At 38.1% G+C, this 24,336-nt stretch overlaps 1 protein-coding gene across 1 annotated transcript in view; it reads left to right on the top strand.

Annotated features, from left to right (window-relative positions):
* ARHGAP20 (Rho GTPase activating protein 20) overlaps positions 1-24,336 on the top strand; it is a 112,060-nt gene that overhangs the window by 45,868 nt on the left and 41,856 nt on the right. The window contains exons 3-4 of the mRNA XM_047753382.1: positions 14,024-14,188; positions 19,290-19,439. Coding sequence (XP_047609338.1) covers positions 14,024-14,188; positions 19,290-19,439 — 315 coding nt within the window. The remainder of the gene's footprint in view (positions 1-14,023; positions 14,189-19,289; positions 19,440-24,336) is intronic.

Here is a 24,336-nt window from a genome sequence, read left to right as displayed (position 1 = left end):
GAACTGGGTAGTGGTGGCAGTTGTACAACATGGTGAATATACTAAATGCCACTGAATTTTACATTTTGAAATAAAGTGATCTTTATTTTATATATATTTTATCATAATTTTTTTAAATAACTTAAAATTAAAAAAAAAATACTGGAGTTCCCATCGTGGCGCAGTGGTTAATGAATCCAACTAGGAACCATGAGGTTGCAGGTTCGGTCCCTGCCCTTGCTCAGTGGGTTAAGGATCCGGCGTTGCCGTGAGCTGTGGTGTAGGTTGCAGACTCGGCTCGGATCCCGCGTTGCTGTGGCTCTGGCGTAGGCTGGCATCTACAGCTCCGATTCGACCCCTAGCCTGGGAACCTCCATATGCCGTGGGAGCGGCCCAAGAAATGGCAAAAAGACAAAAAAAAAAGTAAAAAATAAAAAATAAAAAAAAATACTAAGGTAAGAATCATCAACTTAAATGCTTTCAGGTCCCTGAGAGGTGCAGAAAACATAGTAAAGTAGTAGAAAGAGAGGGAATGTGGTGAACTGAGCAATCAAAATCACATTTTTGAAACCTCTCTGTGGGCCAAATAAAACATAACTATGGGAGTTCCCAACATGGCGCAGTGGTTAACAAATCTGACTAGGAACCATGAGGTTGCCGGTTTGATCCCTGGCCTCACTCAGTGGGTTAAGGATCTGGTGTTGCTGTGGTGTAGGTCGCAGATGTGGCTCGGATCTGGTGTTGCTGTGGCTCTGGCGTAGGCTGGCAGCTGTAGCTCCGATTGGACCCCTAGCCTGGGAACTTCCATATGCCGTTGGTGCGGCTCTGAAAAAAAGCAAAAAATAAATAAATAAATAAACAAACAGGCAAACATGACTATGGATTATGGTTTTCAACCTATAATACAAATTGAACCAAGCAACAAATAATTGATTAGTCATGTGGGTGGGGAGGGGCAAATGGATATCCTACAGATATCTGGTGGTAGAATTAGACTCGTGATTCCTTAAGAGTAGAGGGTACATCTAAGTTGTTTACCCCATGTGTTTACCATTTGGCATGGTGCCTAGCCACCAGAGAGATGCTCACCAGGGATTTGTTGGATGAAAAATAAATTAAAAATAAGTAAATAAATAAAGGCTGGGCATTTCATCTGTATTCCTTTTTTTAGTCAAATCTCTCTCCATCTGTCCCTCCCCACCCCCACAGCTAATCCATTTGCAAATTTTAACAATCTTTATTTTTAATATCTCTTGAAAATATATATATTTCTGTATCGTCTATCCTTTTCTCACTGCCAGCTCTCCAGTCTCTCCAACATATTGTAAAACTCAATGTCCTGTCTTTTGGTGCTTTCAGATAAAAACTAAATGTGGTAGGAAAAATATCCATAATATGACCCCTTCCTCATCTGCTGCTACTCTTCTTCTGGCCTTCATCACTCCAGCCTTTTTGAACTTCTCACAGATCTTGAAGCATGCCATGTGTGTTTGGCAAGCTCTTCTTTTTGCAGAGAATGCCCTTCAGCCTTCGTTGTTCTGTCCATCCCTTAAGACTTTGGTACTGCCAAGAAACTTTCCTAACCGCTTCAGTCTCATGTATGGCCTCCTACTTTTGCTCCTCCCTGTACCCTCAATACTCTACATTTCTCTTATTGCCCTTACCTCACTGGTTTATCATTGCAATTTCTTGTCGAGTTCCCCTGTCACACTGCTGGCTCCTTGAGCTTAGGGTCCACATCTGTCTCCAGTGCCTGGTGCATGGCTGCCACCTAGCAAAGGCAACCCTTATCACTATTGCAGATAACTAATTTATCATATGGTGATCATCTACTCAATAGACGTTAAATAAGGATATTTAAGAGGTACAAGGTAGGGTATAAGTGCTACATATATGAGATACCAATTAAGGATTCAATTAAGAGGAATTTTTCAGGGAAGAGATGGTATTTGGAATGAGTGGTGACCATGTGCTAGGTTTTGAGGATATCAAGGTCTTACCTAGTACTTACCATCATAATTACTAATTGATTACCACTTACAAACATAGACATTTCCAGAAAGCATTCTGAATTTTAGCTTATTTTCTTTCATGATTTAAGATGAAGCAATATTTCTTTTAAAACTGTACCTTAAAGTAGACTCCCTTTAACAATGAGCCTTAGTAATAAATAGTTAGAGATACTACTGTGGCCCAGTTCCATGAAAGCCATTATTTAGTTTTAGCCAAAAATGAATAAGGTCCTAAAACTCCCTTTTGCCCTTCAGAAATGGCTTAGCAAACCTATTTGAAAATGGAATGTTAATGCATAAGATGCAGACAGCAGGTTAATTCTCAGACTCTGCTTGTGTTTGTTAGATCATTTTAGAGTCCTGTTAATTATGCCTTGTAAAACCTAATCAGGCTATATTAAGAGGCTAAATAGAAGGTTATATTCTTACCCTCCTCCCCATTTCCATACTCTAAGAGACTAAGATAAACACATGTACATTGCACTCAGAATAAAAATAAGCAGTTCAGAATCACATAATTGAGAAATACATTTTTAAGTAGGAAACACTGATTAAGATTGTAGTTTGTGTTTTTGTTTCCTTCTGCAAATATTTCTTTCTTTTTAAATTATGTGAGTACTGAGATGTTTATGTTTACTATAGAGTACTGTCTGAATGTTGGATTCTTTTTGTAACCAGTGCTTAGTTTGCTAAAATCACGAAACATCTCTTGCTGTACAAGTAGATCTTTAACATGACAGACTTTGGACATGGACATTGATAAATCTATACTGGAAAAAATGTTTTTAAAAAATATTTTTAACTTCATTGTGGATTCTCCACACACCACCATCAAATCTACTTATTTGAAAGTACTATTGGAGTTCCCATCACGGTGTGGCGGAAACGAATCCAACTAGGAACCATGAGGTTGCAGGTTCGATCCCTGGCCTCACTCAGTGGGCTGAGGATCCAGTGTTTCCGTGAGCTGTGGTGTAGGTCGAAGATCTGGCTCGCATCCGGCGTTGCTGTGACTCTGGCATAGGCCAGCAGCAACAGCTGCAATTGGACCCCTAGCCTGGGAACCTCCATATGCCGTGGGTGCAGCATATGGACAAAAGACAAAAAAAAAAAAGAAAGTATTATTATGAAATGAAAAATGAATTATTATGTATCAAAATCCTTTGGAATTACTTTAAAACACGAACCATTTTAAAAATACCTAAATAACCTTTGATATGTGTGAACCTCAAACAAAGAAAATTGTTTTAACTCTCTAATTACTTTAGATTAGCCTTTTATTTCTTTTTCTTCTCTGATTTCTATGGCCAAGACACAATACTGTGTTGAATAAAAGTGGCGAGAGTGGCCATCCTTGTTTTGTTTATGATCTGATAGGAAAATGCTTTTCGCTTTTCATCGTTCAGTATGATGTTAGCTGTGGGTTTATCATTTGTGGCCTTTATTATGTTGAGCTTTGTTTCCTCTATGCTCACTTTCTAGAGAGTTTTTATCGTAAATGGTGTTGAATTTTGTCAAAAGCTTTTTCCGTATCTTTTGAGATGAACATATGGTTTTTATTCTTCCATTTGTTAATGTGGTATATATCACATAGATTGATTTTCAGATAATGAAAATTCTTTGCATCCCTAGAATCAAATCTCACTTGATCATGGTGTATGATCCTTTTAATGTATTGTTGGATTTGGTTTGCTAGTATTTTATTGAGGATTTTTGTATCTATATTCATCAGTGATATTGATTAGTTTCAGAGGATAGGTGTTAACTCTTCTCTAAATGTTTGATAGAATTTGCCTGTGTAGCCGTTCAGTCCTGGACTTTTGTTTTTTGGAAGTTTTTTAATCACAGTTTCAATTTCAGCACTTGTGATTGGTCTGTTTATATTTTCTATTTCTTCCTGGTTCTGTCTTGGAAGATTGTACCTTTCTAAGAATATTTCCATTTCTTCTAGATTGTCCATCTTATTGACGTACAGTTGCTTATAGTAGTCTCTTATGATCCTTTGTTATTTCTGGATGTCTGTTGTAACTTCTCTTTTTTCTTTTTATTTTCTTTCTTCTTTTTATGGCTGCACCCATGGCATATGGAAGTGCCTGGGCCAGGGAATCCAAGCCACAGGTGTGGCAACACTGTATCCTTTAATCCACCATCCAGGCCCACAAATCAAACTCACATCTCTTAAGTGACCTGAGCCACTGCAGTCACATTCTTAACCCACTGCATCACATCAGAAACTCCACTTCTTCTTTTTTGTTTCTTATTTTTTTTTAATTTTATTTTTATTTTTACAGCCATACCTGTGGTGTCTGGAAGTTCCCAGGCCAGGGGTCGAATTGGAGCTACAGCTGGGGCCTATGCCACAGCCACAGTAACACCGGATCTGAGCTCCATCTGCAACCTATGCCACAACTTATGGCAACGCTGGATCCTTGACCCATTGAGTGAGGCCAGGGATTGAACCCACTTCCTCACAGAGACAACATCAGGTCCCTTACCTACTAAGCCACAATAAGAATTCTTCATTGTTAATTTTATTGATTTGAACTCTCTCTTTTTCTTGACTAGTCTGGCCAAGGATTTATCAATTTTGTTGATCTTTGCAAAAACCAGCTTTTAGTTTCATTCATCTTTTCTGTTGTTTTCTTCATTTCTTTTTCATTTATTTCTGCTCCGATCTTTATGATTTCTTTCCTTCTACTAACTTTGGGTTTTGTTTGTTCTTCTTTCTCTCTAGTTACTTTAGGTATGAAATTAGGTTGTTTCTTTGGGATTTTTCTTTTTTCCTGAGGTAGGCTTTTATTGCTATAAACTGCTCTCTTAGAACTGCTTTTGTTGCATCGCATAGGTTTTGGACCATTGTGTTTTGATTTTCATTTATCTCTAGACATTGTTTGATTTTTCTCCTTGATTTCTTCAGTGCTGGTTCAGTAGCATATTGTTTAGTCTCCACGTGTTTGTGTTTTTTACAGTTTTTTTTCTTGTCGATGATTTCTAGTTTTGTGTATGGATGATGTCCAGTTTTGTGAATGGATGATTTCCTACCTTTAACTATGTTTGCCTTTACTGGTGAGCCTTCTCATTTGTAATTTTCTTATTTCCTCTCACAGGAGTGAGAGTTGCAAAGCCTACATCAGGTTCCCTAGCCTGGGGGTCTGGCATTAGGAGGAGGGGCCCCTGGAGCATCTGGCATTGAGCACCAGAGAGCTTGTGTGCAGGAGCTCCATAGGACTTGGGAGGGGGACCAGAGACTCCACTCTTGGAGGGCACACACAGGTTTTCATGTGCACTGAATCCCAGGGCAAAGCAGGGACTCCATCAGCATCTGGGTCACACCTACCAGGGGGTCTTGGAAGGTGTCCTGGAAAAGTAGGGGTCAGAGCAGTTTATAGCAATAAAAGCCTACCTCAGGAAAAAAGAAAAATCCCAAAGAAACAACCTAATCTCATACCTAAAGTAACTAGAGAGAAAGAAGAACAAACAAAACCCAAAGTTAGTAGAAGGAAAGAAATCATAAAGATCGGAGCAGAAATAAATGAAAAAGAAATGAAGAAAACAACAGAAAAGATGAATGAAACTAAAAGCTGGTTTTTGCAAAGATCAACAAAATTGATAAACCCTTGGCCAGACTAAAAAACAAAAAAGGAGAAGTTACAACAGACATCCAAAAAGTTGTGGCCTTTTCTTTTCAACCTAAAGAAGTTCCTTTAGTATTTTTTTATAGTTGGTTCGGTGGTGCTGAAGTCTGTTAGCTGTTGCTTGTCTGTAAAACTTTTACTTTCTCTGTCAGATCTGAAGGAGAGCCTTGCTGGATAGAGTATTCTTGGTTGGAGGTTTTTTCTTTTCATCAGTAAGATATCCTGCCACTCCATTCTGGACTGCAGAGTTTTCTGCTGAAAATCAGCTAATAAACTTATCAGGGTTTCCTTGTATGTTATCTGTTGCTTTTCCCTGGCTGCTTTCAGTATTTTCTCTTTGTCTTTAATTTTAATCAGTTTGATTAATATGTGTTTTGGAGTATTTCTCCTTGAATTTATGGTATATGATATTCATTGTGCTTCCTAGATTTGAGTGAGTGATTCCTTTCCTATGTTATGGAAGTTTTTGACTGTTATCTCTTAAAATAATTCTCCTGCCATTTCTTTCCTCCTCCTGGCACCCCTATAATGCAAAAGTTTGTGGATTTAATGTTGTCCCAGAGTTCTCTTAGACTTTATTCATTTTTTTTTCTTTATTCTAGTCTGTGCCAATGATTTCCACCAGTATCTTCCATCTCACTTATTCATTCTTCTGCCTCCTATATTCTGCTTTTGGTTCCTTCTAGTGAATTTTTTCATTTCTGTTAGCATGTCGTTAATCTCTGCTTGTTAATTCTGTAAATCTGCTCTTTCTGTGTTAAAAGTTTCTTGTAATTTATTGATCTTTGCCTCTATTTTGGGGTTTCTTTTTTTTTGAGACCTTGCATCATTCTTACTATCATTACTCTAAATCTATCTATTACTCTATCATTACTCTTTTTCATATAGGTTATTTATCTCCAGTTCACCTAGCTGTTTTTCTAGAGTTTTGTCTTGTTCCGTCATCTGGCACATATTTCTCTGCCATTTCGTTTGTTTAGCTTTCTGTGTAGTCTCCTTTTTGCAAGCTACATGATTGTAGCCTCTCTTGATTCTGATGTCTGCCCCTTTGTGGGTGAAGTTGGTACAGGGGCTTGCTGTAGGCTTCCTGATGGGAGGGACTGGTGTGTGCCCACTGGTAGGTGGAGCTGATTCTTATCCCTGTGATGGGTGGGGCTGTATCTCTGGGTACGATTAGAGGCAGCTGTGTGCCTAGGAGGACTTCAGGCTGTCTGTTTGCTCGTGGGTGGGGGCTGTGTTCCCAACCTGTTTATTGTTTGGTCTGAGGCTTCTCAGCCGTGATGGGTGGTGCCAGGTTTTTCCAAAATGGCAGCCTCCAGGGGAGCTCAGGGCAATGATTATTCCCTCAGACCTCCACCTCCAACGTCTTGCCCCCACCGTGAGCTGCAACTGACCCCTACTTTTCCAGGACACCTTCCAAGACCCCCTGGTAGGTGTGACCCAGATGCTGATGGAGTCCCTGCTTTGCCCTGGGATTCAGTGCACATGAAAACCTGTGTGTGCCCTCCAAGAGTGGAGTCTCCAGTTCCCCCCCCCCCAACCCACCAAGTCCTATGGAGCTCCTGCACACAAGCTCTCTGGTGCTCAATGCCAGATGCTCCAGGGGCCCCTCCTCCTAATGCCAGACCCCCAGGCTAGGGAACCTGATGTAGGCTTTGCAACTCTCACTCCTGTGGGAGAGTCTGCCCTATAGTAATTTTCCAGTCTGTGAGTCACCCACCTGGCAGGTACAGGATTGCTTATATTGTGAAATCACCTCTCCTACCATCTTGATGTGGCTTCTTTGTCTTTGGTTGTAGGATATCTTTTTCGATAGCATCCAGTCTATTTTGTTGATGGTTGTCCTGCAGTGAGTTGCAATTTTGGTGTTTTCATTAGAGGAAGTGAGCTCGAGTCCTTCTACTCCACCATCCTGTCCACAGATCCTAAAGTTGGTTTTGTGGTGCTGAACATTTTAGCTTTTGATACTCTATAAACTTTTGATCTCTCCTCCAGATCTGAAGGAAAACCTTGCTGAGTAGATTTCTTGGTTGTAGGTTTTTCCCTTTCATTATTTAAAATATATCATGTCATTCTCTTCTGGCCTGCAGATTTTCTGCTGAAAAGTCAGCTGATAGCCTTATGGGAGTTTCTTTGTAGGTAAGTTACTGCTATTCCCCTGCTGCTCTTAATAAATATTCTCTCTTTACCTTTTTTTTTCCATTTCAATTACAGTGTGTCTTGGTGTAGTCTTCTTTGTGTTGGTCCTATGTGAGACTCTCTGCACTTCTTGGACTTGGATGTCTATTTCTTTTCCTAGGCAGGGAAATTTTCAATTATTATGTCTTTGAATATGTTCTCTGCCCCTTTCTCTCTCTCTTCTGGGACTCCTATAATGGGAATGCAAGTGTACTTGATGTTGTCCCAGAGCTCTCTTAAACTGTCCTTATTCCTTTTCATACGTTTTTCTGTTCAACCCCAGTGGTTTTCTGGCTTCTAGCTTGCTAATATGTTCTTCTTTATCATATGGTTTCTTATTGATTCCATCTAGTATATTTTTCATTTCAGTTATTGTATTCTTAATGTCTGTTTGGTTGTTCCTTATATTTTTTAACACTTCATTGTAAACTTTTAAATTCTCGCTCTGTGCATCCATTCTTTTCTTGAGTTCTTTGATCACCTTTACAGTCACTACCCTGAAATCCCTCTCCACTTCACTGTCTTCTTCTCCTGGTGTGTTATCTTGTTCCTTTGTCTAGAACATTTTTCTCTATTGTTTCATTTCACCTAAATTTTTCTCTCTATTTTTATGTATCTGGTAGATTGATTATGTTTCCTGATCTTGGAGAAGTTGCCTTTGTAGGGTAAGTCCTGTGTATCCCAACAGTGCACTTTCCTCTATCACTGTGTAGGTGCTTCATGGATTCTTCAGTTGTTGCAGGCTGACTCTGTGGGTGGTGTGATAGATCTGGTTGTCTCCAGGTCCAGTTGTTTGTCAGGCCCTGCCTTGTGAGGTGGCTTCCAGCTGCTGATTGCGGGACTGGGTCACAAAGCAGGTTACTATGGAACTTCAGGGGACTCTGGGGCTTATGTTGGCTCACTGATGAGTGGAGTCAGGGTCCACAGGACTGGCACTGTCTCCTGTCCACTGATGGGTGAAGCCAGGTCCTGGGGTTAGTGCTGGACTATTGCCAGGCAGAACCAGGTCCTGGAGTTTGGCTGCAGAGCCAGGGGATCTCAGAGCTCATTTCAGATCATTGGCGGGGGTGGAGGAGTGTTCCAGTTACTGACTCATTTGCATATGTGGTCCAGGTTGTCCTGATGCTGTGTCAGCCTGCCAACGAGCAGGGCTGAGGTCCAGCTGGTTTCAAGGCAAAGCCTGGAATGCTCTGGACAGGCTGGGTAATAGGCAGCAGAATATGGTTTTCTCGTGTCTAGTGTCTGCCCATTCTCCCTAATAGCTGAGACTGGTCTAGGGAATAGTGTAGGTTTTCTGTAGAGAAAGGGGGACCCAGTTAACTCTGGAGCTGGCGCCTGCTCACTGGTGGATGTTCTTGTCCCTTTAGTGGGCAGGACAGTGTCTAGAGGCAATTGTGGGCTCAGGAGGCATTTAGGCAGCCTGTCTTCTGACGGGTGGGGCTATGTCCTCGCCCAATTAGTTGCTTGGCCTGAAGTGTCACAGCAGTACCCTCAAGCTGTTGAGTGGGGCTAGGTCTTGGCACTAATGATCTAGAGGGAGGGCCCCACAATAGCACCCACCAGCACCACCACCCAGGTGGTAGAAGAAGCTTCCAAGAGTTTTTGCCACGAGTGTCTTATTTCCCCAGGGTGAGCCATAGGGAGACTCTCTAAGACCAGCAGGTAGATCTGTTCCAGACTTCTATTAAATTACTGCTTTTGGCCTGAGTCACAGTGTGTATAAGATTTTTGGGTGTGCCCTTTAAGAGGGAAGTCTCTATTTCCCCTGTCCTGTGGGGTGGGTTTCCAAAATTAAGCCCAGGTGGGCTTCAAAGCCAAATGCTCTGGGGGCTTGTCTTTCTGGTGCAAGACCCCTGGGCTGGGAGCCTGATGTAGAGCTTAGAGTTCTCACTCCTGTGGGAGAGCCTCTGCCATGTAATTATTCTCTAGTTTGTGGGTTGTCCATGCTGGTGTATGGATCTTGACCATATCGTTAGCCCACCCATCCTGCCTCTCTTGTCACGGTTCTGTCCTTAGTTGTAGAAGATCTTTTTCCAGTAGGTTCTGGTCTTTTTCATCAATGGTTGTTCTACAGATAGTTGTGGTTTTGGTGTGTTCATGAGAGGATATGAGTTAAAGGCGTATCTACTCTGCCATCTTAGCCCAACCTCTTTTTCATCAGTGATCTTAATTCTGTCTTTTGAGTACGTGTTATTACGGCTAGTCATATATGCAAATTATAAAGGTTTTTAATCTACTCACACTGCTTTACTTTACAGTGAGGAAACTGAGGTAGCAAAATAACTCACACTACTTATCAAAAAGTCTTCAATTAGCCCACTTCTGCCCCCACCCTCCCATTAAGTCCTAAACTACTGAGCTCAACCACCATGGCTGGAGGAGGGATCTGAGTCAGTATGAATGAAGTACTTGTCCTTTTGAAAGGCTCCATGAAACACTTTAAAGTATATATTTTGAATGTACTTACTTGTATATCCCATTCACTTAATAGAAGTATATTTTAACTACAGTGAACATCACCTTCCAAATCTGTAAAATGAAGGATAATAAGACCTACTTTCAGGGCTTAGGTGTTGTTTCTCTCCTCTTCCTCCCTTACCTCTTAATGTTGCTGTCCAGTGTTAAGCTGCTAAAAAGAAAAAAAAAAATAGAGTTCCTGCCTTTAATTCTTTCACTCCTCACCTTAGACTACATACCTTTGGAGTTTTGCCCTCACCATTTTCCTGGAACATTTTTGTTTTTGTTTTTGTTTGGCACACCCTCAGGATATTGAAGTTCCTGGGCCAGGGATTGGATCCAAGCTGCAGCTGCAACCTCCCCCACAGCTGTGGCAACACTGGATCCTTAACCCACTGTTCTAAGCTGAGTCATACCTGCACCTCAGCAGCAACCTGAGCCACTGCAGAAACAATACCAGATCCTTAACCCACCCTGCTGCAGTGGGAACTCCTGGAACTGTTTTCGTGAAGGTCTTAATAACCTGCTGATGATATTTTCTTCAATACCTTCTCTTCCTCACCTTGTTATCCCCTTCTACCAGTTTCAGCACCAAAGATCACCACTGCTTTTTATTCTTTTCTGCTGCTTTATTCACCAGTCTGTCTTGCTCACAGATTCTCCTCCTTTCGGCACCCCTTCAAATTATTTTTTTCAGGGATGTGTTTCTACCTTTTTACTTATTCTGTGCTCTTTCCATGAACAGATATAGTCATTCCCATAGTACTGTTTATGCAGCTGTCTTTGTATGATTACATATCTACATTTCTACTTGTGATAATCTCTTCTAAGCACTGGCTACCTGCCTTATTTGCCCATGCCACCTAGTCTACTGGTAATTTCACACTCAGTATATGTGACGCTGCCCTCATCTCTTTTATCCCAGCCTCGAAAGGCCCTTTCTCCTGTGTTCTTCACCTCTGTTAACCTCAAAAATGTATATGTAAATACAGAGGACTCAGATTATCCAAAGCAATTTTTAAAGAGAAAAGTTGGTAGATTTATATGTACTAATTTCATGATTTACTGAAAAGATAAAATGATAAGGCAGTGCAGTTCTGGCAATGATTTTTTTTTAATTCTTTTTTATTTATTTGTTTATATATCTTTGCTTTTTAGGGCCGCACTTGTGGCATATGGAAGTTCCCAGGCTAGGGGTTGAATTGGAGCTATAGCTGCTAGCCTATGCCACAGCCAGAACAGCACAGGATCTGAGCTGCATCTGTGACCTGCACCACAGTTCATGGCAGCACCAGATCCCCAACCCACTGAGCAAGGCCATGGATCAAACCCTCATCCTTGTGGATACTGGTTGGATTCATTTCCACTGTGCCACAATAGGAACTCCTATAGATTAATTCTTAAATAGATCTGTGAAACAGAATAGAGAGCCCAGAAATAGACTCATCCTCTGTAATCATATGATTTTTCAACAAAGGTACCAAAATAATCCACTGAGGAAAGGAAAATCTTTGTGCACATGGTGCTGGGATAATAAGGTATTCATACAGAAAAACAAAATGTGACCTTACCTTATATCATAAAACAAAATTAATTTAAGATAGATTATAGACTTAGATGTAAAAACTGAAATCATACAGATTTTAGTGGGAAGCGTAGGAGCGTATGTATCTTCATAACTTGGGGGCAGGCAAGACTTCTTAGAAAAGGAGATAAAAAGCAAATACCACTTAAAAAAATGATAAATTAGACTTCATCAAAGTTAAAAACTTTTTTAAGTTTTAAGAAAATATATGGGAAAATCACAGACTAGGAGAAAATATTTGCAAAACACTTGACAGAGGATGTATACATGGACCTGTATGTGCATATGTATATAGATGTGTGTATATGTGTGTATCTATCTCCAAGAGGTAGATAGATAAATATATAGATAGCTGGATAGATCCAGGATATATAAAAAATTCCTACAGCTCACTAATGAAAAGATACATAACCCAATTTTTTTTTAAGTAGGCAAAAAATTTGGAAACAATTTGGTGTTCAACATAATTAGTCATCAGAGAAGTGAAAATTAAAATTTTAATGAGACACTACTATATATCCAATAGAATTACCAAATTTAAAAGATTGACAATGCCAAATGTTGACATAGTCACAAAGCAACTAGAATTGTCCTGCAGTATTGTTGAATATATAAATTGGTACAACCACTTTGGAAAACTAACCTATAGGTTTTTTTCTAATATTAAACACGTCTCCTCTATTACACAGCACTTCTGCTGTGAGGTATTTGTCCAAGAAAAATGAAAACAGGTCATAAAAGGACCAGTACAAGTTTAATAACAGCTTTATCCATAATAGCTAAAAACTGGAAAGAGCTCATCAATAGGAGAATGAATAAACAAATTGGTACATTTATATAGTGGAATATTGTTCAACAATATAAAGGAGTGGATTACTAATAAATGTAACAAAAAAGTGCTAAGCAAAACATACCTAACACAGAAGAGTACATACTAAGATTGTGAAATTCTAGAATAGACAAAACTAATTTTCAGTTGGAAAAAATCATAATAATGGTTGCCTTAGAGATGATGAATGAAAGGTTGACTGTTGTAAGGAATCTGAGGGATTTGAGTGCTAATCAATGAAAAAGATATGACCATTGGACAGGGTTGCATAAGAAAGGAAATCCCTCACAGCAGGAGACTATCTAGAAGCTTATGGCCAAAGGACCACCATCCAGAAGAGGAGGAGGGCAATAGTATTCCTGGGGCGAAGGAAATTGGAGTGAGTGTCTCTGGAGATTACAGGTCTAAGTGATGGCACTCAGCAGCCCAGTGGAGAGTCTGGGCAGAGAGCTCCAAAGGGTGGTAGTGACTTAGGGGCTTATAACCACAAAATTCTATCTTGTCAGTGGCTAGCAGATGTCAGGTTTAGTTTTGTACAGTAAACAAAGCAGACAAACTGTCAATGACTAAAAATGTTTGGGCTTTTAAAAAAAATAATTGAGTATATAAAAATGTTAATTTGGTGCCAACAGACTTTGGAGCTAATGGAACTCAGTCTGTAACATGGATAAACAACCCAGGGGCCAATACATAGACCCCATCTTTAGCTAATTAATATAACAACTGAAAAGGGTCAGGAGGAAATTTTTTGGAGTGATAATGTTTTATATTTTGATAAAGGTCAGGAAATATACATCTAAGAGTTGTGCATTTCATTGGGCATGATGTACATGCTGAAGAATTTAGGGGGAAATGTATTGCTACACTGAAATGCTAAAAATAAAATGAATTGATAGAGGATTGGATAGGTATCTGATGAAGGAAGTATAGTAAAATTTTAACAGTAGAATCTACATTGGGATGTACATATATTTATTATGAAACTTTTAATTTTGCTTTTTGTGTGAAAAATTTTATAATGTAATATTAAAGACTACTATGGAGATAGTCTGAGGGACCAGTTAGGAAACTATAGCATTGAATTAAAAAAAAATTGTAGAGCTTTATATTTCTTTTATTTTGGCTGCACCCACAACATGTAGAAGTTCCTGGGGCAGGGATCAAACCCATACTATAGCAGTGACCCGAGCTGCTGCACTGACAATGCCGAATCCTTAACCTACTAATACCACAAGGGAATTCCTGAGCTTTATATTTCTTGACCAACTATTGGCTATAATTTTTTGTAGAAACTCAATGCTATACTTGATCATTTGACTAAATATCTGTGGTGTTTGATCTGTTACAGAGAAAGTCCTACTGCTAGTGTGGACACGTGTGCATTTTTGTCATCATTTGAATGCTCCAATAGGACTCTGCTAATTGATGGTCGGGTAGAACTCAAAAGAGGCCTGCAGAGGCAGGAGAGATATCTTTTCCTTTTCAACGATCTGTTTGTTGTGGCCAAAGTCAAGTAAGTATAATGGACACTCTTTCCTGGTTATCATTATAAAATTGCATTTCCACTGACAAAGGTAACTTTTTTTTTTTTTAATTGCTGCACCTGCCACATGTGGAAGGAAGTTCCCAGGCTAGGGGTCAAATCAGAGCTGCAGCTGCCGGCCTACACCACGGTAGGCCGGATCTGAGCCACAGTAATGCCAGATCTGAGCTGTGTCGGCAATCTACACCACGGCTCACAGCAACACTGGATCCTTAGCTCACTGAGTGGGGCCAGGGATCAAACCCACATCCTCATGGATATTAGTCCAGTTCATTACCACTGAGCCACAACAGGAACTCCAAGATAACCTTTCTCTGCAATTCTTAATTAAAAATATCTGGCCTTGGAGTTCCTGTCATGGGTCAATGGTTAATGAACCCGACTAGGAACCATGAGGTTGTGGGTTCGATCCCTGGCCTTGCTCAGTGGGTTAAGGATCTGACGTTGCCGTGAGCTGTGGTGTAGGTCGCAGACGTGGCTCGGATCCCCGAGTTGCTGTGGCTTTGGCGTAGGCCAGCAGCTGCAGCTCCGATTCGACCCCTGGCCTGGGAACCTCCATGTGCTGCGGGAGCAGCTTAAGAAATGGCAAAAAGACCAAAAAAAAAAAAAGAAAAAAAAAACTGGCCTCTATTATCATAACTAATATCTGAAGTGAGTTTTATGTTTGTTTTGTTTTGATTTGGTTTAAAAATAAGTTTCAATTATTTACTCACTCAACAAGTGTTCATTTAGCTCCCACTCTGTCCCATGCCCTGAAAAATAGGGTGGGTGGAGGGGTACAGTGAAGAATGCGATGTGTATGGTCTTCTTTCTTGATGCTTTCATTCTAGAGTGTCTGGAGGAAATCATAGATTGTACTTAGTACTATGCAGAAAACAGGGTGAAGTGAAATAATGAGGTATGTGTTAGGCAGGTATAAGCAGTGGGAAAAAAAATCAATGATGAATGAAAAAGAACTAGCCATTCAGACATTAGGAAGATGAACATTCTAGGCAGAGGGAACAGCAAGTACAAAGGTGGTGGAAAAAGCTTGGCCCTTTGGAGGAGGTAAAAGAAAGCCTATGTCACTGGAGCATAATAAGCAGGAGGAGAATAATATAAATTGAGATTGGAGAAATATACAAGGATTTTTGTGGGCTGCATTAATTATCTGTTACTGTATAACAAATTATCACAAAACGTAACAGCTTATACATTTCTCTGAGTCAAGAATCTAGGAGTGGCTTAGCTGGTGGTTCTGGCTCAAGGGCCCTCATAAGGTTGCAATCAAGCTGTTGAGCAGGGTTATAGTCATCTCAAAGCTTAACTGGAGCTAGAGAATCTTGAAACCTCCCAGATTGCTCATCTGGATCCTGGCAGGCCTAGGTCCTTAATGGCTATTGGCTAGCAGCCAAAGTTCATTTCCATGTAGGTCTCTCCAGAGGGCTGCACATAATATGGTAATGTTTCCTTCAAAGCGAAAGATCCATGAGAATGAGGAAGATAGGGTGTAAAGGAGAAAATACCCGACATAGAAGCTGCCTTCTTTTATAACCTAATATTCAAAGGGGTATACTCTCATTCCTGATGTATACTATTAGCCGCACAGATCAACCTTGGTACCATTGGAAGGGAACTACACCAAAATGTGAATATCAGGAAGCCAGAATCATTGGGACATCTTGGAGGCTGGGCACTACAAGGGCTATGATAGACGTTTGGATTTTATTCCAAGTAGTTTTAACCAAGGAAGTAGCATAATGTGCTACATATTTTTAGAATATTTTTCTGGCTGTAATAGGTAATAGATTAGAGGATAGACAGAGTAGAAGCAAGAAGACTGGACAGGAGGTTATTAAAGTAGATCTGATGAGAAATAAAGAGGCCAAAGTAAAAAAAAATTTTTTAAATAAAGAAATAAAGAGGCCTTTAACCTGAGAAATGGCAGTTAAATGATGGATGAAGATATATGTGGGGTATACCTTAGAGGTAACCAAATGAATTCACTTTTCATTCAACGCTAAATGCCAGTGCAGTTAAGATCCAACCTAACACATAGTGGTTGCAACTTGCTCTGTCCCCCTTTCTCATTGTTTATGAAACATCATAAAAGAGTAGGTTAGCAAAGTCAATCTCATCAAAGATATTTTTGGTCATTAGAGAATGGTAAACACTTTAAGTGCTTTTTTCTACTGTCTGTACCATCACACCTAAAGTTATGCCATGAATGTTATGCTATATCATACATAAGACGTGGATGGTGAGATCAAGGCTATGCGAGCAGGAGAATGCTCCCACATAAAAACAGCCTTCCACTGGGTCACTTTGCTGTACAGTAAAAATTGATAGAACGCTGTAAACCAATGATAGTGGAAAAATAAAAATAACTTAATAAATAAATAAACAGCCTTCCAAGACCACAATAGATAACTTTTTCCCAAACTCACCAAGTGAGAAAAATATAAATAAAATGAGGAAGCAGAGGAATCACTCCCAATTAAGCCATAGAATTATAGCTTTACATTTTTTTAAAAAAAAAATGAGATTTTTAATGTTTATGAGCATCAGAGTATTTGGGAAGAAATTGATATTTTCTGTTAATAGCCATAGAGTACCTATTTGTAATTTACTGAAGGGAAGGGAAAGTAGTTATTTCACATACTCTTTAGCCATCACTATTCTCGTATTTTATTTCCTAAACAAATAGGGAGGTGATGATGAATTCTGTTTAGATCGAAAAGATGAAATGAGAGTAAGTTCTGGTTATTAATTCACTACCCAGTAGAATTGCCATCAGACATTTGTGGAATATACCAAGTTATCCACCCTAAAACATGTATAATGGACCATCTCCATCTTACAAAGGAGGGAATCTCCCTGGAGTCCTGTGTATTTCAACAGTGCACTGGGATTCCTACCAGTATTAAGATCAAAGAATAAGAAAATAAATATATATTTTATCTTAATTATTTTGTGGTAAGGGACTGCATTCTAGAAATAGTTGATTTCAGTGGGTGAGAAGGTTGTTTTGTTTTTCTCAGCCAGTTCACATTTAAAAGATTCATACTTTTAAATTTCTATTAGAAATCGAAAGTGAAAAATCTGAAGAAACTCTGACCCTAAGACTCTCCATCTAAATATAAAGCTTTATTAGAGTACTTGTTTTAAATATTTTCTGACTTTATGGACATACATGTTCATGAGATTTCTCCCCCCACCTCCATAATAAACAGTCCCATCAGAAAGCCTTGTAGGTAAGATTCGAAAAAGGCTCAAAATAGAAAAGCTGAAGGAGAGATCATGGAAACATAGTCCCCTCCAGATGCTTCGTAAGAATGGCTATATCCAGGGCTTTTTTATAAGTATATAATGGTTATGTGTGTAAATAAGCCCAAGAGTCAACCCTTTCGCTTTCAGATTCTGCTTGACTTGTGACAAATTACTTAATCTCCTTGTAACAACATTTCCTTATCTATAAATGTTTGAGGATTAAACTAAATAATAGCATGTAAACTATTTGCATCAGTGACTGGGCCAATGGTAAGTTCTCAATAAGTATTGACCAAGAAGTAGTGACCAACAGTAAGATGGAAGTATTGTTTACACTTTTAGACAGCTCCTTGTTTTTTGTATAAGAAGGTGGATAATCTTGGCACTTTATTGATCTAGGGAAGGACTGTTGGAATGACCCCTTTTTCTGGATAAACTGAAGTACAAGTTCCCACATAGTATCTGAAGTAGCTAATATAAAGAGAGGTCTACATTAAAAAAAAAAAAAAAAAACACGAAATGTATGAAAAGAAATATAGAAACATACTTTTCCTTCCAAAAGATTCATCATTTCAGCTTTTTATTACCTAAATAGCTGCCATTAAGAAATAAGTTTTTTAAAAGAAGGAAGTAAGATTTTACTTCGAGTCTGTTTTACTTTAAAAAATCTGTTTATTTATAGAAATAGGGTGAATAATACTGAAATGAAATATAGAATGAAGCTATTGTGCCACAGAGCACTTTTCTATTATGTTTTAATTGTATGTCCTACAGGAAGCATAGATGAGGCTTTGGATTTAGATTATCCTTTATTTATATGCTTGCTGCAAAATCTCTTTTCACTTTATAAATCCTACTGAAGGATTTTAGCTTTAAACATTCCATGAGGAGTTTCACAGATATTTCCATATGAAGTATCTTTGATTTCATTTTAGCTTTAGTGTTTCCTCCTGAATGATAGGAAGTACCCAAGTTTGCCTGGGGAATTTTCTTTATCCTTACCTGTGTCTTCTAACTATTTAAGTTTCAGGTCCATTATGAACATTAAATCTGTGAACTGGGTCAAGAGATTTGATGGTTTCAATATCAGAGTTCTAAGAGGCATTAGGTAGAAATTGTCAAATAGTAATTTCATTACTAATTTAAAGTAGATCACCTGGGTACTCAAAGATAAATATTAATTGTAGCAACTCAAATTAGGAATTAAGTAATAATTCCTGGTGTCTTTTTTTTTTCCAGTTTAGCTTAGAGTCTGTTTTCAGCCTACAGTTTTTCTGTTCTAGTTAAAATATGAGAGGAAATGGTATGAACAAAATTTTCAGAAAGGAAATTTAAAATAAGCTTTGCTTTTAAAAACTAGAAAGTCTTATTAACTACTCAGTAAATTTCTTTAATTAATTATATATGTATTTTTAGTGCATCTACCTCTCGAAGTGAAAATTTTATATTTTAATATAATGTTTATTTTTAATCTTTTGTTCAGCCACTCAAAAATTTTGGGGAATGAGCAAGTTATAAATAATAAATGAATTAATTTTTTATTACAGCAGTAAGTTTAAAATTAGATTTTTAATCCAAATGCAATGTTCAACATATAGAAAAATAAGTCACACATTTATGGCTATTTGCTGCCATAAATGCAGGCATGAGGACCAATACACCACATGTTTCAAAGGTGGCCAACCATGTTACAATATTCTGTGATAGGCACTGAATATTAAAAAAAAAAAAAATAGTTAAGACCTTTTTTGCCCGTGATTAGAGCTCATAAAGTTTAAGAATCAAAATAACAAGAAATCCTGTCTGATTTTTATTTTTCTAGATATAACAACAACTTTAAGATAAAAAATAAAATTAAATTAAGTGACATGTGGACAGCAAGCTGTGTGGATGAAGTAGAAGAAGGAAACACAAATGCCGTGAAATCCTTTGTCTTAGGCTGGCCCACAGTGAACTTCGTGGCTACATTCAGGTGAGAACCACAGCTTGTCCTGTTTTCCGTGGGTTAGAAACTGTGAAGTACAGTCAGCTCTGTGATTTCTAGGATGGTGAGAAAAAAGTTAATCAAGTTTTGTTCACCTCCTTTTTAAAGGAAAATATTCTATTCTGATTGGTTTATTCTGAAGCCAGTAACTCATCTTTTGGTACACCCCCAGTAAGCACCTGTATGCCTTAGGTTTCTCCCAAAGAGCTTTTTATTAAAATGTGTGAAAGGTAATGGTAAATACTGAGAACTCTTCGAGTCATTTACTTTATTTTGAGCTGTGATTTTAAAAGGGGCTACTGAAACACCTCAAAGACCATGGAAGAGGAGTAGAGTGGTCAGATCTCTAGCACCCCCCCACCTCCAACATCCCCTTCCCTCATGTTCAGGTATTGTTTTACATAGAGAGCTTTCACATTGGCTTTTTAAACCACTGAAACAGACCTGTATTGAAACAAATTTTATAAAATACTCTAGTAGGACTTGAATAACTGGTTTATACTCCCAAATTTTCTTTTTTAAAAAATGGTTTTTAATTATAGAAAATAAATTTAATATCATGAAATAATGCATTTCCTAAAACTATGCATCATGTTCTGATTTGATATCTAAAGAGATGTGACAGTCGAAAGCAAATTTGTGATTCAAGGGCTGAAAGTCAGTTTCTTAAGACTCCCTCCTTGGCTGGGATTAAGTTAAAGAATGTACGAATAGAAAATGTTTGTGCTCTTATCCTGAACATGCTAAATTGGCACTTTTCAGTTCAGGGTAAGCATACAACTCAAACTTTTGATTTTGAAAAATTGCGCACTTAAATCTGATATTTGTTTTGCACTTAAAAGAGCTGTTTTTCATCACATGTGCACAACATATTTCTTTCTGCTTCTCACGCCCACCAAATTCTTTGGGCATCATCCTAAAGCCAGGTAACTAACTATTGTTAAGCCGTTAATCTTCTAATAAAGGAAAGCCATGCCATTAAATTCTGTTATGCACTATTGGCCTACCACAATATTTTAAGAACTTACTTGGAAGAACCATGTATTTGTAGCATTCTCTGCATATCTTTTTTTCAATGAGTGACTTCTTTCAATAATATCATTTTCTATTGTTTAATCTCCTTGGAGTTTACAACTGAAAGGAAGCAATTTCAAGTGAGGGGTGGGACTACGTGACATCTTCATCAAGGAGTTTCCATGAAACATTTTCTAAGAAGAAGGGAAAATGTAGAAACAACTTCTGCACACCTTTGTAATTCCTTAAAAAGTGTAGTACTTTAATAACCAAATGATTAACATCACTAACGATGTCATGTGAATATAATCTACCCTTTGATAGAATGCGATGAGAAGAGCAATTCACCTCTGTGGTATTTCTCCCCAAAACCCATAACCTCAGTCTAATCATGAGAAAGCTATCAGACAAGTCCAAATTGAAGGATGGGTGGTCTGACCAGTAAACCTCAAAATTGTCAAAGTAAAAAAAAAGAAAGAAAGAAAGAAAAAAAGAAAAGAATAGAAAAGGTCACTAAGGAGACATGCTACATAAATGTAATGTGGTATTCTGAAATGGATCCTAGAACAGATAAAGGACATTAAGGGAAAAACTAGTGAAATATAATAGTCAATAATTTAGTTAATAGTGATGTACCAATACTGGTTTCTTAGTTTGACAGATATGCCATAATAATATAAGAGGATAATATTAGAGGAAACTAAAAACTGGACGTAAGGTACACAGGGATTTTCTCTTCTTTCTTTGCAACTTTTCTGGAAATCTAAAATTATTTCAAAATTAAAAGATTACTCTTTTAAAAAAGTTGTGTTGAAGCGTTTGGACTCTGGTATGGCAGAGTGAGGTCTTAACAGACTGACCACTCTACAGATAATAACTGTAAACTCTGAACAAAATGCAACAACTACTACCTGAAGGTGCTGGAAAGTGAACAAAAGTTGGCATATTTTGCAGAAGAATTGAAACTTGGAAGAAGGCACCAGCAGTGGGTGAGTTTCCTATTTTCAAGGCATTAGCCTGAAGGCAAGCTGCAGTCACATCATGGTGCAGGGCAACTAAATTGGCAAAAACACACAGTTTTTCTTGGCTGAAAAACTAAAATCAGAATCTAGGGAAGCCTCAGCCACAAGAACCTAAGGGAGGAAATGTGTAAAAGGAGAGTATCAGAGAAGGGAAGCTCCAAATTTTTTGTTTAGACTCTGCCCAAGTCTCTGGCTGAATGTGGGACTTGGTGCCTCACACCCAGCTCTAGCCCGTCCATCTCCAGCTACACTTTCTACCAGGGCTATAGCTGCTAGCACACACCGAGGAGAGATGTGACTTCCATCCATGTCAAATCCAACTCTCCCACCGAGGGTACTGGGCACACAGCAGTGTGGGGAGGAGCCCACCGAAGAACACCATTTGAAGACTATAATAGGTAACTGTTGCACCAAAATCCATAGAGGCAGATGTCATTGAGCAAAACGAAAAGTCAGAGGGACTGGTTCAATTGAGAAAGCAAAGGAAAACCCCAGAAAAAATAATGAAACAGAAATAAACAATTTATCAAAGAATGCAAAGCATTTATAATAAAAATATTAATCGGATTAGGGAAAAGAATAGATGAACAAAGTGAAATATTTTAATGTGAAACTAGAAAATATAAAACAACCCAATTAGAAACAAAGAATGAAAAGCCGAAAAAACATTCTAGAGGAATGAATAGCAGACTAAGTGACCTGGAAGATGGGATCATAAAAATCACCTGATCAGAAGAGCAAAAAAGAAAATATTTTAAAATATGAAAAGTTTAATAGATTCTAGGACAACATTAAGCTTACTAACATTTGCACTGTAGAGGTCCCAGAAGAAGAAAAAAGGGAAAATGGGATAAAAATATATGTCAAAAAATTATGATTGAAAATGTCCCAAATCTGAAGAGAGCAACAGATACCAAGGTATAGGAAGCACACAGAGGATCCCAAACAGGACAGAAAGGAGTGGCATTATGTAGTCAAAGTGCTGAAAGGGGAAAACCTACAATCTGTGACACTCTACCTATCAAGATTATAATTTAGAACCAAAGGAGAGATGAAGGACTTCTCAGAAAGCACAAATTAAAAGAATTTGTCAATACTAGCCCTACCCTAAAAGAAATGTTAAAGGATCTGCTCTAAGTGGAAAAGACATAAGAACCTGTAGGAGAGGGAAAACTCCACTAGGAAAGGCAAATAAAGAGTGAGGACTGAAGATCAACCACCTAAGTAAGCCAGTATGAAAATAAAAGACAAAAAAAAAATTGTAGCAGTAGCTATAACTACAATAAAATAAAGGAATAAGCATTAAAAAGTAAAATATAACATCAAAAACAAAAAATATAGGAGAGTAAAAAATGTAGATATTTTAGAATGTATTTGAACTTAAATGACTACGTTTAAAACAAGTAGATATAGTTATAGGTCAACATATATGAACTACATGGTGACCATAAATTAAAAACCTACAATAGATACTCAAAAACTAAAAAGAAAGGAGTGTAAGCATACTATCAAAGAAAATCATCAAACCACATGGGAAGAAACAGAAAGAAAAGAAATGACAAGAGAAGAACTACAAAAACAACCAGAAAACAGGTAGTAAAATAGCAATAAGTACATACCTATCAATAATTACATGTCAGTGGACTAAGTGCTCCAATCAAAAGATACAGGTGGCTTATTGGATTTTTTAAAAAAGGCCATCAAACAAACAAAATTATTCTGTTTTGTTAGAAGTCAGGATAGTGGGAACTAATGCCTGAAAAGGAACCACAAGAAAACCTCCCAACGTGCTTTTCTGTTTCATAATCTGGGTGCTCATCACGTGGGTGTGTTCAATTTGTGAAAATTCTCCAAACTGTACATTTAAGCATTGAACAGTTTTCCCATGGGTCTTCAGTGTCAATAAAAAGTTAAAAGTTTAGGAGTTCCCGTCGTGGCGCAATGGTTAACGAATCCGACTAGGAACCATGAGGTTGTGGGTTCGGTCCCTGCCCTTGCTCAGTGGGTTAACGATCCGGCGTTGCCGTGAGCTGTGGTGTAGGTTGCAGACGCGGCTGGGATCCCGCGTTGCTGTGGCTCTGGTGTAGGCCGGTGGCTACAGCTCCGATTCAACCCCTAGCCTGGGAACCTCCATATGCCGCGGGAGCGGCCCAAGAAATAGCAACAACAACAACAAAAAAGACAAAAGACAAAAAAAAAGTTAAAAGTTTAAAAAAAATACTGTGTGTTTAAAGGGACACTTTAATTGTTTGAAAAAATTTAAAAGTCTAAAGAAAACTCACCTGTTTTCCAACATAGATTTTTGCTAAATCAATACAATATTTGACATAAGCGAACCTAGAGTATCTTCTACTTAGAAAAGGAGAAGGTATGAAAGATAGTAAGAAGTTGTGGGAGATGAAAATTGGTCAGTGGCAAAAGAGAAATAATGCACTTTCTATGACCAATCTTGGGAGACTGTTTATGGAGAAAATTGCTAAGCGACAACGAAATAAATTACATATTTGTTAAGTATATTTATCTGAAACAAGGAAATAACTAGGGTTTCCAGCTTCTTTGAGAAGATTAGAAATATGATTTTAAAAGCTAGTGAGATAATAAGACCATATAGAAATAAACTTTAAGTTGTTTTAACTTTAAGAATTAAATGCAGCAGTGACTTTAGCAGAAAAATTAATAATCAGTAGTTATTTAGTTGTAAATGAATTGATCCTAATCAGAGGATTATAGTAATTAGGAATAAGTTTTCTATAAACTAATTTGCTAAGTTATAATCCTGCCATATGTTTAGAGAAATAAATGTTTCTTCTGACAACAGACTGGTTTCTGGACCAAGATATTGCCATCAA

The sequence above is a fragment of the Phacochoerus africanus genome, chromosome 11 (genome assembly GCF_016906955.1).
Source record: "Phacochoerus africanus isolate WHEZ1 chromosome 11, ROS_Pafr_v1, whole genome shotgun sequence".
In the NCBI taxonomy this organism is placed as follows: Eukaryota; Metazoa; Chordata; class Mammalia; order Artiodactyla; family Suidae; genus Phacochoerus; species Phacochoerus africanus.
The sequence above is the reverse complement of the archived record's forward strand: the minus strand, read 5'-3'. Positions and strand labels throughout refer to the sequence as shown.